Source organism: Hyaena hyaena, unplaced genomic scaffold, assembly GCF_003009895.1.
Source record: "Hyaena hyaena isolate Hyena2069 unplaced genomic scaffold, ASM300989v1 scaffold_593, whole genome shotgun sequence".
Taxonomy (NCBI): Eukaryota; Metazoa; Chordata; class Mammalia; order Carnivora; family Hyaenidae; genus Hyaena; species Hyaena hyaena.
The window spans coordinates 332,930-347,919 of record NW_024081225.1 but is presented as its reverse complement, the minus strand read 5'-3'; the positions used below and the strand labels follow the sequence as shown (position 1 = coordinate 347,919).

General features: G+C 43.9%; 1 protein-coding gene across 3 annotated transcripts in view; it reads left to right on the top strand.

Moving 5' to 3' along the window:
* The first annotated feature begins 8,780 nt into the window (after positions 1-8,780).
* ZNF608 (zinc finger protein 608) overlaps positions 8,781-14,990 on the top strand; it is a 116,581-nt gene continuing 110,371 nt past the window's right edge. For 2 of the 3 annotated variants that reach the window (XM_039256904.1, XM_039256906.1), the window contains exons 1-2: positions 8,781-9,031; positions 12,484-13,583. In XM_039256904.1, coding sequence (XP_039112835.1) covers positions 12,678-13,583 — 906 coding nt within the window. In that variant the 5' untranslated portion in view covers positions 8,781-9,031; positions 12,484-12,677. Of the gene's footprint in view, positions 9,032-11,121; positions 11,447-12,483; positions 13,584-14,990 lie in introns of those variants that run through there. The other variant, XM_039256905.1, reaches the window with a different exon arrangement.

The following is a 14,990-nucleotide window of genomic DNA, read 5'->3' as shown; positions in this document are numbered from 1 at the left end:
TCCACTATATGTTGCTATTTCATTTAGTGAATTAAATTCTATGACCAAACTATTGGTTTCATTTTTACAGTTGTATTTCTTTCAATAAGATGGAAGGCACCGCAGATAAATTACCATATGGTCCCTTTCTTCCAATAGGTAAGATGCCTGTAATGAAATAGTGAATCTTCATTCCTTAATATCTATTGACTATATTTCTATCTGGGATTGATTTTTTTCCCCCCTTCCTGATTGAAATATAGTTTAAGAAAGTTACAGAGTGTTCAGCTGGGTCTCCTAAGCGCTCACAGAAACGGAACATCACCATATATGGCCTCGCAAGTGAATTGGACCTAAAACAAGCAAACAGACAACCAAAAACCTGAGTAAACAAATGGTAGGAAGTGAGTATAATCTGCTGTTTGTTCATATACACGGCAGTACCGTTTGAGACCATTTTACCCGATTAATAAATGTTTATCCTATTAATAAATAATTAATGACAAAAATGTTCCAAGGCCCAGGGATAAGCTGTCTCTGAATAGCTCCTTCTTTCTCCCAGAGATAGCTTTTATTTTCTGTGACTTTTAATACAGAAATGCCCAAATAGATGTGTACATTACATGAAGAATAATATCAGGACCCCAGTGTATGTTCCAGCAGTTTCAGTAATAACCAGTCTTGGGTCATTTTTTAACCTCACTCTGCTACCCATTCTGGTACTATGTTTTGATGTTTACAAATTTTCAATTGAGTAATAACAAGAAACTGATTTAAAACAAATAATCCCGAGTCCCGCGATGCCTGCAAGGCTCAGGGTGTTCTGCGTCAGGATCTCAAGGTTCGTGAGTCTGAGCCTAGGGCTCTGTGGTGGCAGTGTGGCTTGGGATTCTTTCTCTCCTCTTTCTCTCTCTCCCCCTCTGCCCCTCCCCCACCCTACTCTCTCCCTCTCATGCAAAATAAATAAATAAACTTAAAAAACTAATGCTGAGCCCTAAGTGCCAGGTCTGCTGCTTGGCATAGTATTGGTCTCTGGTGGAAAATGATCAAAATGGCTCTCCTTTGACTGAAGGGCAGTTTAAATTTGTTATTCCTTTTGGAAGAGAAGTTATCAATCAGCCACCTGCTCATGTTTCTGTGCTCAGCAAAATGGCTAGAATAGTGGGGTGGAGCCACGTTTTGGTGGCTAATACAGCATCTAAGCATCCAGATTCAGGATAGCCTTTCTACGTTAAATCGTGGTTCCACCAAGAAATTAACTGTGATACATGAAAAAGTTACTTATCTTTTCTGCATCTCAGCCCCCTCATCTGATGATAGTAATACTTACCTCATGAGGACTGCTATGAAGATGAAATAAACTAAAATGAAAAATCAAGAGGAGTGTGTGGAACATGCTTAAGTCATACATATATTCCATTATTCATTTTTTAAGATTACAAACCTCTTTTAATAAACAAAAATTTTTTTCGGATATTTATTTTTGAGAGCACGCGCGAGAGAGAGTGTGAGGGAGAGCCAGGGAGGGAGGGAGACACAGAATCCGAAGCAGGTTCCAGGCTCTGAGCTGTCAGCAGAGCCCGATGTGGGGCTTGAACCCATGAACCAGGAGATCATGATCTGAGCCACAGTCAGCCACTTACCCAACTGAGCCACCCATGCACCTCCCCTTTTCTTTTCTTTCTTTCTTTTTTTTAAATCTCTTTTAAATTTGAAAGAGTTGTGCATCCTTAAGATATGGGTGGGTCTTTGGGGATAACAATGAAAACGTTTTAAACACTTTAATACTATAGATAAATGTGCAATGTCTTAACTGTGAAGAAAAATACATTGTCTCTTTTGCTCCTAAAAATGGTGTGGGGCGCCTGGGTGGCTCAGTCGGTTAAGCATCTGTCTTGATTTCAGCTCAGAGCATGATCTCAGGGTTGGGGAGTTTGAGCCCCACAACTGGCTCAGCGCTGACAGTGCAGAGCCTGCTTTGGATCTTCTGTCTTCCTCTCTCTCTACTCCTTCCCTGCTCGTCCCCCCCCCCCCAAAAAAAATAAATAAACATTTTTAAGAAGTGTTTGTTTTAATTCAATATTTCAGATTGTCCAAATCTCACCGGAAAGTCTAGTCAAGACAGATAATGTTAGGAATATAAAAATTAAAGAAAAGGATAGAACCAACATGTTTATAGAAGTTTTGTGGGATTCCTCTAAAATCCAAGGAAGCACCCTAAGAATACAAAAGAGAAAACATTAAAATGTAGTTAGAATAAATGTTTTCATACCTTAAATTCTGTTCCTAGCCGTTCCTTAGTATGATCATTAGATTTTTCTTAACGTTTTTTATTTATTTCTGAGAGAGAGAGAGAGAGACAGAGAGAGAGAGAGAGAGACAGCGTGAGCAGGGGAGGGTCAGAGAGAGGGAGACACAGAATCTGAAGCAGGCTCCAGGCTCTGAGCTGGCTGTCAGCATAGAGCCCTACGGGGAGCTCGAACCCACTAACCGTGAGATCATGACCCGAGCCGAAGTCGGACGCTCAACCGACTGGGCCACCCAGGCGCCCCAGATCATTACATTTTAAAGACGTTTAGAAATAATAATAATAAAAGGTGAGTCGCTGGATAATTTGAAGAATCTTAAAAAAAAAAAAAAAGACAGCAGGAAAGAAAGGAAAAGAGCAGGAAAAAAAAAAAGAAAAGAAAAAGAAAAACAAGGAAAAGAAAAAGTGATTAAAATATTTTTGGAAGAAGGTCCCTCGAGCAGGCTGGGGTGCAAGTGGTACTTAGGGCTGTAGAAACCTGAACATACTGGCCGGGAGTCAGCCAATCAGGAGGCTGAGAAGCAGATTTCCATAATGATGATTGGCCGGTGGGCTGGAGGCTCCCTTAGCCGAGGGGATGGGAGGGGAGGATCCTGCCAGAAACAGCAAAACAACTTTCTGCCTTTCTGTTGTGTACTGCATAGCCTCCAAAAGTTTGTAGTGATTCATCCTTTAGGAAAGCTTGTTTTGAAAACAAAAGAGGCACAGTTGTTCAAAACTAAAGGGATACTCCGCAGCCAAAAGGGCCGAATGTAATGGTACTCTTTTATCTTTTTGGAAATCAACTTGAGTAGCCTGATTTTTTTTTGTCTAACCATGATAGTGAGACTTAAGAGATGCATAAGGGCTTGATTTACCTTAAAATTCGACAGGGGTTACGGTTCATGATAAGCGTCTTTGCTTTATTCATCTGGCAGCTCTGTGAGATCTGCACAAATGGACTGTAGTTTGTAAAGTGTGGAGAAGTTCTGAAATTCTACCGCCAAAAGTACATGAAATACTTTCACAATTAAGAGGACTCTTGTTACTGTTTCCAAGAAGAGGCTGTATTGGGAAATTTTTTTCTTGCAGTCATATATGTGTGAAAGCTAGAGATGTTTACCAATGGACTCTCCGTTGCTCTTACAAAATTTGACACCTATGTTAAAAACCCACTGTCATTAAGGTTCTAGAGTTTTTTTAAAAATGCTTTTTTTAATTTATTTTTGAGAGAGAGAAAGAGAGAGAGCGCGTGAGTAGGGGAGGTCAGAGAGGGGGAGACACAGAATCCAAAACAGGCTCGAGGCTCTGAACTGGCTGTCAGCACAGAGCCCGATGCAGGCTCGAACCCATAAACCGTGAGATCATGACCTGAGCCGAAGTCGGATGCTTAACCGACTGAGCCACCCAGGCGCCCCAAGGTTCTAGAGATTTTTTTAAGTGGCAAGAGGGGGAGCTGAGAAAGCAAAGCAAAGAAGAAAGATGGAGTGGAACATAATGTCTGTATCTTGCTCTCTTTGGGCCCTTTCCTGTTTGGTGGCATTCTTTGGTTGGAATTGTTTTAGATTCAAATAGAGCAGTGACAACGTTTCACCTACAAGTTTTCACGTTGACTTTAACGATCCTTCTTTCCACAGACCATCTTTCTGGAAATGAGAGTAATTCTATAATGCAGATTAAGCAGAAGTATTTTTTCAGTCTCTCCCAGTGACCATTCCTTGGCTAGCTAACAGACCAGCCATTCAGAAGCAATTTTCTTCAGGCTGAAATTATGTGCTGACCGTAGCACAACACTTCCCATAATAACCCTTCCCCCACCCAACGCTAAATACAATCTGTCTCCTACTCACTGTAATAACGTGCAAATGACTGTAATTTTGCAGACAAGAAACAGCCCAAAGTGAAACGTGTCTAAACAGAGGTCGATTTGAAAAATCAGGGCTATTACCTAAATCTGTAAAATACATATTGTAATAAAACCAGCAACAGCAATCTCCAATAAGTAGTTTTAAAAAACGGTAGCTTGTGTTTTGATCTCCTTTATGTCCCGGGTCTCCACTGGCATAAAAGAAAAATCCTTTTCCAGAAATGGTTTCATTACATGCAATGTAAATTGCCTTACTTTGCTAACTGATTCGCAGACCTTGCTTGGACACCCATTCAGATAGAGGGGCGCGCACCACGCTGCAAGGGCGTGCTGCGAGCAGAGGTACCATTTCAGACACTTAACACTGACCTACATTGCGGTTCTCTCAATGTGAACAGTATACAAATGTTTTCCTTCAGAAGAATGCACTGTGGTGCAGTATTTGCCAGTTTCTCTAGAACTGCAGGGCATGAAAGGGACAAGATTTGCTGTGTTTTCTTTTTTCTTTCAAGTTTGAGGACTGGGAGAAGGGATGGGGAAACACATAGGGTGGGAAGCATCCTCTTTAATAATCTCCTTTATATTTCGCTACGGTTAAACTTCATTGTAGTCTTAAATCAGAGCCTGGGAATTTTGCTGTATATCATTTCAATTTGTTGAAACAATACTGGGGTATAAAGATTTGTGGAGACAGCCATTAATCTCCTTCCTCTCAATGGAGGGTCACTTTGTTAGGCTCTCAGGAGTTTAAATGGAAGGTGAATAGTGCATAGAAATGACCTGAGAAGTTAACACAGCTGTGTTACACAATGTGTGTAAATGTCTGTATTCACAAAACGCGTCTCAGAATGTCTTCCGTGGAAGGGTGAACACCATCAGTGTCTTCCCTTTACAAATCCCACCCTTTGCCACCCTGCCCTCTGCCCCCCCCGGGGAAAGACCTGAAATGTTTCTGTGTACAGGTCCTCTCTTTTCACTGGACATCTGCTTCTGGTCACTTGTTTTGGTCCGGCGATATTTCAGGATATTGCAAAAAATGTCAAATGTTTAACGTGGGTCGCTGGTGATAGTTGTCTAGAGAGCGATATTGTTAAACATACTCCACAGAAACTCAAAGTGGATTTAGTAAGCAGGTGTGAAAAGGCAGAGAAACATTTTTCTCTAGAAGACCTACTTCAAGTGGGAAGCTAGGATGTTACTGGTAGGTAAAAAGAGTGAAGACCTTCTAGTGTTTGTGTGGGCGTTTAAATCACCAACTCTGCATTCCCTAGAAATCAGGGCAGGTCACCTGCCCACTGCCTTGAGGCGGGTCTGTTCATAAGTGGCCCCAAACAGATAAGAATCTTTCTCCACAATCTGTCACAGAGTTTCTCATTATGTCTAAATTAAGTTCCTTTTCCCATACACGAAGCCCATTTCCAGGTAGGTTTCATTCTTTATAACTTTGCTTTCCCCGGTTTCCACGTGGTCTTGCGTGAATAAGCCTCGATGTTGGCAGAGATTTAGAAAAGCTGGGGCCAAGTATATACACTCCCTTCCAAATAAATAAGAGCCCAATAATTTTTTTCTGATCCCTAATACACCACAATTCAGAGGAAATAGGTACCGAAGGCAGACCTACTGCTGTGTTTTTCTGTTACTGCTTGAAGCCCCTGGCCTTCTCAGCCTTGAGCTCTTTTGCCCTTAAAAAGGGAGGGAGCGTCCCTGGCCGGAAGCTTCTGCACCTTGTAATCAGTGCAGAATGTCCTGGGGCAGGGCTCTTGGGGGATGGTGATTGGAGAAGAACAACTCTTTAACTGCCCCGTTTACACTATTCCTCAAGCCGCTTCCACCCCTCCATTCCTTCTAGACTCCGAGGACAGCTGCCTTCTCCCCTCTACCACATCTCTGGGGGAGACACGCACTAAAATTACAAGGTGGGCATATAATAAATACAATGGTGTGCCAGCGTTATCAAGTATGTGGATGTGCATATTAATATGAAGACTGGCGCAGTCCTCTTATCTTGATAAGAGCCAGAGATAAAGTGATCTTCTCTAAAATCCGAGAACTTCCAGATTTTTGTGAGGGGAGCAGCTCTGACTTTCTAAAGCTGGTAGTTAATTATCTTAGTTTCACTCATCAATTAGCTGATAGCCCTCTGATGTCTCTTGATTGCCCCCTTTGTCAAACAAAACAAAACAAACACACGCAAAGCCGGCATAACAACTCTGGCTTATTCAAATCTTAGGAGAAGAATGGGGAGAGCAGGAGATGGGGGCGGGGTGCAAATGGAGTGCGGAGACGTTGGGAAGACGGGAAAATGGTTTGGGTTAAATGCGTGGATGAGTTTGTCGTGAGCCTCTACCTTTGACCAGTTGAGCCTCTACCTTTGCTTACTTAACAAAAAAGTTTAAGATTTAAGGCTAGGTGGTCGTGTTAGGGTTAGATCAGATTGAGTATTAGGAGCTTTGGTTTTAGTTATGCTGAGTCTATGCTGCAGACCCAGTGATCTGCTTTTCCCCCAAAGCAGTGTTAGAGGGGTGCTTCTACCCTTTCCAACCTCACCAAATTCAGGTCTTGTTTTCTGGGCTTTTTGAAGTCCAGTTGTAAAAGCTCGTCGTTGATTTTTCCAAGCGGATATAACATTTGGGGTAGCCGTGGTCTTCCAATGGCTGAAGTGGAGTGCATACTCCAGGGACACTCAAAGTGCCCAAGTCTGATCTGGAGGTTTGAGGAACCACTCTTCGAAAAGAAGAAAAGTTAGAAAAAAAAAAAATCACCATATGGTGCTATTATTATCAATGGAACATAAAAAATGGTAAAAATCCGTACATTTAAAAATAGAAACAAACATCAAAGCTAAAATGGAGGGTGGCTAATTTGCCCCATTTTCTTTGTTGATGTACAGCGTTGGTTTGAATACAGATCTAAGGGAGATCTAAGGGCTATTCTAGATTGTGTTCCTCTCGTTTATATACCTCAGGAAAGGATGCAAAGTGCTGTTTATTACTATTTGCAGCATTAAATTGAGTTCCCCGCGGGTAGTGAAACAACTAATCGCCATTTTTTTAAAAGAACTAAATATATTGAAAGCTCAAACATGAGTCAATAGACATTACTTAAAACATGTGACATAAATATTTTTATTGACCCACAAAGTCATCACTGAGTGTTTACATCATAAGCTGTCTTTTGCTACCAATAATCCACTTTCTATGTCCATTTGACTCTGAAGACACAGCCTCAGTGCCGGGTCTTTAATGCTTGGGATCATGATGCTTTCCGTGAAATTCAGAGTACACTTTGACTTCAAAATTTTCACACTGTATCTCCTAAAAGTAATGGCAAATAACAGTGAAAAATTAAAAAAAATAAAAGTGCTTTAAAGGCTTAATATATATAAATACATTAATTTAAGTACATTAGCTGTTACAGTACAATACTGCACTTGGTATTTTCTATAACCTCTCTTATCCTGTGACCTCGGAGTCCCATTAACTTGGTTGTTTGCATTCGTCCTGTAATAAATTGTAAAATACTTCTCTGTTCTTGGTGGATTGAGCCAGTAGTGGTCAGAGGGCTTTGACACCCCTTCTCTGACCTCCCCTCCCCTCCCTTTCCCCAAGACAGGGTTAAAGATCTGGGGGAAGGGGAACTCTGACCATCGTTCCGTTTAAAAATGCATACTGGGACTGTTTAAGGGGTTAATCTTTCTAGTGAATCTATCTCCCACAAATCGATTTGGTAAAAAATGAGGCTGGCCCGAGGTGTTAATATGGTTGGCTGGGACCTTATTCTGTTTTTTAATTTTTTTTGGAGCCGCCTAGGACCAGGTGGAAAAGATTTGTTACAAATTCCAGGGAAGAAGTGTTCACGTCGTGGTGGTGAAATGGTTGCCAGCCTTCACACTTCAGTGCTTGTACAGCAAGAAGACTGGAAACAAAAGGGTTACTTGTTTCCCCACCGCCGCCTTTACCCCCAGATCGATTTTTCTTATTTAATCAGCGAGTAAAAAGAGAGACACGGGGAGAAAAAAAATTGGCTGCAATACAGAAAATCAGTCTTTGGGAGTTCGCGCTCCTGAGTCCTTGCAGCAAGGAAGGGAAGCCAGCAAAACGCTCGCAGTCATTTCCACACAGCCAGCCTCCCTTTTCTCCTCGCTACGCGCTAGTGGCTCATTTGGCTTCCCTGTGCCACCGAGCGATCACATACATTATTTCCCCCAAGATAACACAATCAAACTTGTATTTACCGACATCCTTTCCTCGCAGCCTGTTTGAGACTTGTTTTAATAAATAAGTGTTTTATGTGAATGATGTAGTAATTGAAACGGGCGCACCATTTTTTTTTTTTTCCTTCTTACTGCAGGAGGTTCCCCATCCCCAATCTGGTTGGAAAATAAAACGCTTTGTCTCCACAACCACCCCCCACCGCCCCCCCACCCGCTCTCAGTGTGTGTTTTATACGTGTGTGTATCTCAACCCCCTACAGTAGCCAAGAGAAAGCAGCTAGCCAATGAGAGAGCCCAGTTTCATAAAAGCTGCTCTCTGATTGGCCCGATGCGAAAGGGCAATGGGAACAAAGAAAAGTCCCTTTCAGGTATAGAGGCTGAGAGCTCCTTTTGCTCCACTCCCCCTGTGTGTGTGTTGTGTTTCAGTCCTGATTTCAGTGTTGCAGAACAAGCTTGTTGTGTGTGTGCACCAGGGGGATTTTTGTTTTCTTTCTGTTTGTTTTTTTTTTTAATTTTAATTTTTTGCTTTTATAAAAAATACACAGGACGGTCTGTGACATTTGATGGTCCATCTTCTTTAATAATAAATTTGTTGAAGAGATTACAATTTCCAAAATAAAGCGGCTGCAACCAAACACATTCAATGCAGTTAGAAGGAAAAGGTCAACTCGATCCAATACAGACCGTAAGTACGGTTGCGTGGTGTGTCTCTATATAGCACTTAGCGGGGACTTCATGCAGGGGAATGTGCGAGTTTTATGCATTGAAATGAGGAACTAGTTACAGGGTTTGGCTTTTGCATTGAGAACAACAACCCAAGAAGGGTGAATTTTATTCAGTGGAGGGTGAAGCATTTGTAACTTCTTCACACAAATTAAGCTTGACTGGGCACTCGGGGTAACTTAGAGTAAATTACCTTTTGGGCTGCAGCCCAAGGAGAATAAAAGTGACACAGTTACATATCCTGATCTGCAGTGTCCATTCCCTAGTTCACCTCGCCCCCTCCCTCTCCTGTCCTAGCCGGGCAAGACCCTCTTCCAACCCGAGCCAGGAAAACGGGGGCAAGGGCAGAACAAGCCGATTTCTATCTCTTGCCACATCCTAGCTCCCAATAATTTAATATTAAGCAAGGGAATAGTCACCCATTACATGTAATGGTTATAATTACCATTTTCCACCTCCTTAAAAAAGCAAGCAGCGAAAACACCATTAAGGAAAGAAAAAAAAAAAAAGCCCCACCCAACCCAAACAAACCCACAAATGGAGCAACAATGGTGTGTTTATTACAGGACCTGGCTCGCGAGCTAGCAAAATGTTTTTCTTTGTTTAAGACGTGAGGGGGTCCCTAAAACCCAAGTAGCTTGGAGGTGCCCTCCCCCCTCTGCTAGGCGTCCCCATCCCTGGCCCCTCAGGAAAGCCGACAAATTGGAGATAAGTTGAGGAGAGGTTTATAAGGTGTTTCTTTAAAACATCTGCTTTGCTCTTGTGCTCCTTACATTTCACTCCTTCGAACTTCCGAGAGCCTAGATCTCTGCGAGAAATGTTTCACATTCATAACTTGTAGCTGCGCCCACTGCAGGGGGGTGGGGGCGCGGGGAGGCGGCGGCGGCGGGGGGTGGGGAGTGTGTGCAGGGGGAGGGGGGAGACCTTCAGCTTTTTTTTTAAAGACCAGATCAGTATTTTCTTGATACGCTTGTCACCATTTTTGTTCTCACGACAACCAATTGAGCCCTTGATCCTCACGTGATGTGAAAGGCTTGCACTGTAACAAAATCGCTCCTTTTAGATGGTTGGTTGTTGCTAACTCGCCCATCCCCCTCTCCCAGCCCCGACATTTCCAGCAAAGCGACTCTCCACTTCCAATCCATCAACAATTCATTACTGCTTTTAGCTTCCAAACGCCAGCTAATTAAAAATACTAAGCCAAGCTCCGGGGCCATCTGACTAAACACAGGAGGGGGTGGGTGAGAGAGGAGGAGGAGAGAAAAATAAATAAAAGGGAGACGCACCGTTTGCTGCGACGATCAATGGGAAAAACTGTCCTAAAAAAGGTCGCCTAAAAAAAAATTTTTTTTTGACTCTAATTATCGAATTACCACATGAGTGATTGGCTTGAGCGACGGCGGATTTCCCCCCCCCCCACCCCCCCCAGGGGACTACTAGGAACTGGGTTCCTTTTTCTTAAAACAACATAAAACAGGAAAACATCACATCCTTTGGGTTTCGAAGACTGAACCAATTTTAAACGCCGTTATTTTCCTCACCCCACCGCCCCCCGTCCCCCGCCCCGAGCGAATGCTGTTATAACTGGTTTATCAGCTCAGTGAATCATCTGCTCCCCTCCCCCTCCACACCTTTCTTTTTCTCCCCTGGCCGGGCTTCTCATCCTCCTCTTTCTTCCTCCCCCTCCCCCTCCCCCTCCCCCCCCTCCGCCCCTCCCCCTCCCCCTCCCCCTCTTCTTCCCCCTCCTTTCCTCTTAAGTTAGTTCAAGAAATCAAATCTGTCAGGACGGGCGGAAAAATGCCACTTCCCGACTAACAGGCGGAATCCAGCCCAGATTTTCAGTCGTTTCGTCTTATTCTTTCTTCCCTTTCACTAATTTATCCCGATGTTAGCACATTCTGTCTTGTTACTAGCGGACGCCTGTAGGTTTGCTACATGGGATCATTACTTACTGATCACGGTGACTCTGAAGTCTGGAACTGAAGGCGGAATGAGAAGTTGGGAAAACTTTTTTCTCTAAGCTCTCTCTCTCTCTTTTTTTTTTTTATATAGATATAAAAAAACTATTATTCTCGATGCTTGTTAAGAGGAAAAAAAACCTTTGGTGCTTCTGTTGTGAATGTGAAACATTATCTTCCAGCTGTACAGTGACACATTTTTTTAAGGAGAAAAGGACTCCTGATCCGTTTGCCAAAAGGGGGGTGGGGAGGTGGAATAATGTTATCGAGTGATTATTCTGGCTGAGATGTGTTATTTGGTTTCTTCCTTCTTGATCATTTGGTGTTTAAGTAAAATGAGGCACAGGCTTGTTTGCCGAGTGGAGTGGGAAAGGCATTTTGATTTGCTGGCCTAATTAAAAAATGATAAAGGATTAAAGGTAAGCAATGTCTTTGTGTGTGTGTGTGTGTGTGTGTATGTATATTTATTTATTTTTCTCGACAATCAACTGTTAAAAGGGGCTGATCCCTTTAAAAACCGTTTTAACTGATCTTTGTCAAACACACACTCATTTGCGGTCATTGAGGCCACCTTGGCGCAGACTACTTAAAGTACATGTCTTAATCAGTTTCCCCGTACAGTCAGTGGCACCATGTTTAACAGATTGAGCAAGTCTGTGACCTAGGAATATGGTAGAATTGTTTACATGTAATTTTTTTTCCTCAAAAGGCAGGTATTCAGCCTTTTTAAAAAAAAAAAAACACTGCCTTTTTATAGAGAAATGCTCTTAAAGACGTGTGTGTATTTCAAAAATAACATTGTATAAACTGTTGGTGAAGAGACAGTATGCGTTTGCTGGGGGGGGGCGGAGAGTTAGTTATTGGTTGTTTTTCCTGTTCCTTACTGGGAACAAAAAACTGATTGCCCAGACAATTTGTAAAAAGAAGTCATAAAATTAGAAATAAGGAAAATTGAGAAACATAATTCTGAAACTAGCCTCAAGAGAACTTCCAGGGTCTGGTCTTTGAAATTGCAAGATCTAGGACATGGTTAGGGATGTTTAAAGCTGTGTTCCTCCCTCGTCAGAGTGTTTAGGCTGTGTTTCTGGGGTTAAGTATCACATGTATGGGAAAAAAGAAAACCTAAACTCTCTCTCTCTCTCTTTTTTTTTTTACCTTTCTGAACTTGACTCAGATCTTTAAGATATTTTAATACCTTACTTAAAAAAAGTGATTATCCTTGTGCTGTTGCTAAAGGGATTTTTTTAAAGCTACTGTAAGATGCTTACTATCATGGGTAAGTTTTTTGGGCTTGGTTATTTTCTTTTAAACCTGGTATTGGACTGTGGAGACAATATAGGAGCCACCTTCCTCTCTCCAATTTTCCCTGTACCCCTTACTGACCCCCCCAGTATTAATCGTTTTTTATTCTGGTAACACCCCGACAAGAAATATTCGACTTTTCCCCCCTTCACAGGAAAAGGTGGACCTGGACTAAAGGGTGTAAAATCCCTGGACACATTCCTGGGGCAGGAAAAAGAAGAGGAAGATTAGAAGATTTTTTTTTTTTTTTTTTTTTTTTAAGAGAAAGCCCAGCGGAGCTAAACGGATGTCCCCTCATCTCCAAAGGAAAGTTCATCGGATTTTTATACTAGAGAGCTCATCTTCAGGATGTCAGTGAACATTTCTACTGCAGGAAAAGGTGTGGATCCAAATACGGTTGATACTTATGACAGTGGTGATGATTGGGAAATCGGGGTTGGAAATTTAATAATCGATTTGGACGCTGATTTGGAGAAGGACAGACAGAAATTTGAGATGAATAATTCCACCAACACCACTAGCAGCAGCAACTCTAAGGATTGCGGAGGTCTGGCCTCCAGTGGGGCCGGGGCTACCGCAGCCTTAGCCGATGGCCTAAAATTTGCTTCTGTTCAGCCCTCTGCTCCCCAGGGGAATTCACACAAAGAGACCAGCAAATCAAAAGTGAAAAGGAGTAAAACTTCTAAGGATGCTAATAAATCTCTGCCTTCTGCTGCCTTGTATGGGATTCCCGAGATCAGCAGCACTGGTAAGAGGCAGGAAGTCCAAGGGCGCCCTGGAGAGGCAACTGGCATGAATTCAGCGCTGGGTCAAAGTGTGAGCAGCGGCGGCGTCAGCAACCCAAACGGCAATAGTACCGGCACCGGCACCTCCGCGGCCACCGCGGGGGCGGCCTCCTGTGGGAAAAGCAAAGAGGAGAAGGCAGGTAAAAGCCAGAGCAGCCGAGGCGCCAAGCGGGATAAGGATGCGGGGAAGTCCAGGAAGGACAAGCACGACCTGCTTCAGGGCCACCAGAATGGCAGTGGCGGCCAGGCGCCTTCCGGGGGGCACCTCTATGGCTTTGGGGCCAAGAGCAATGGAGGTGGCGCGAGCCCCTTCCACTGCGGGGGCGCTGGGAGTGGCAGCGGCGCGTCTGCAGGGGAAGTTAGCAAAAGTGCCCCGGATTCAGGGCTCATGGGAAACCCTATGTTGGTAAAGAAGGAAGAGGAGGAGGAGGAGAGCCACAGGCGAATCAAGAAACTGAAAACCGAGAAGGTAGGATAAAGTCGCCTTCCCCGACTTCCCACTTTCCTCTTTGTGTGCGTTTGTGTGTGCGTGTTGGGGGCGGGGGGGGGGGCGGTTGTGCTTCTGTGTGCCTTAACACTTCCTCCTCGTGCTTTCTGGTTCTTTGTGAGGCTTCTGTCCTCTGCATCCCTTCCACGAAAATTCGGAATGGGGGAGCTTCCTTGAGGGCACGGAGTTTAGCTCTCGCTTCTGCTGCTTGTGATGCTGAGGGTTCGAGTCCCCAGGTGGGAGGGCCTGGCTGTTCCTAAAGTGCCTTTTGCCCTGCAGCCGGGCTCCCGGCCAGTCAGCCAGTTGTGGCGTGCTTTTAATAGCAAACCTGCTCATGTACCCACTTGACTCCTGTCCTGGTTTCTCGCCCAAGGAGAGCTGTCTTACGTGTGAATGTAGAGCCCTAGTATTTCTGGTAGCGTGTCCTTAGGGGCAGGGCTCATGGTCCCTCCCTGGGGGGGTAGGTGGAGGATTCTCAATTACACTCCTCCCTCAGCCCGTGTGTTTTTATTTTGTTTATTTTGTTTTATTTTATTTTGGGTACTTTCGCCAAACTAGTTTTGTCAATGGGTATCATCCTTGCTTGGGTTCCTCTCATTGGTCCTGAATGCAACCCCAGCCTCGGTGTCCATGGGTCGTTGGGTTTTTTTTCCCAGTGTGGAAAAACTGGGATGGTTTTGGTGGCTTTTTAGGACTATACCCTGGTTCCCTCGCCCAGTCCTTAGCTGGAGGTCTGAGTGTTCTCCCGTGGGTTTCTGGCTTGCCTAGGGGATGGGAGGGTTGGTTCAGACAAGTGAAAACATAGGCTTGGCCGGCCGATTACTGTTCCTGAAAACCGCCAGAGGAGACGAGAATCGGGGGTTGCATTTGAGCAAATGTCTGCTTAGGCACTGCCTTTGCAAAACTTGCCCCCAGGGCCGGGCCTTTTGGTGCTGGAGGCCTGTGACTTACTGGTCTGGTGATGGTGGTACGCTGGGTCCTGTCCGCAAGTGCTGTCCACCCTGCGGGTTGGGAGCGAGCTGGGGGTGTGATTAATGTTTTTGTGAAATCAGTCTTTAGATTAATCCTGCAGGCAGTGCCTTGCAGAAGCAAAAATTCATATCCTGTGATTTATGGCATGGTTGGTTGGAAATGTGCTTGTTAAATACTTCGGTGTTTCTGCTCTTTCTAACTTGACCAGAACAGTAAGACGTCTGTGGATGATTATTGCCGTGGACAGTTATCCGCTGCTCAAGGTCTTCAGACCTTGAGGTTTTCTTTTTTTGTGTGCTGAAGACTTCAGGGCCGGGAGTGCAGGAAGAAAGTTCTGATTTTATGATTTTAGAGGTTGTTGAAGGTCCATCCAAGTGGAGATAACGCCGGTCTCACAGAAATCCACTGGTCGCTTCT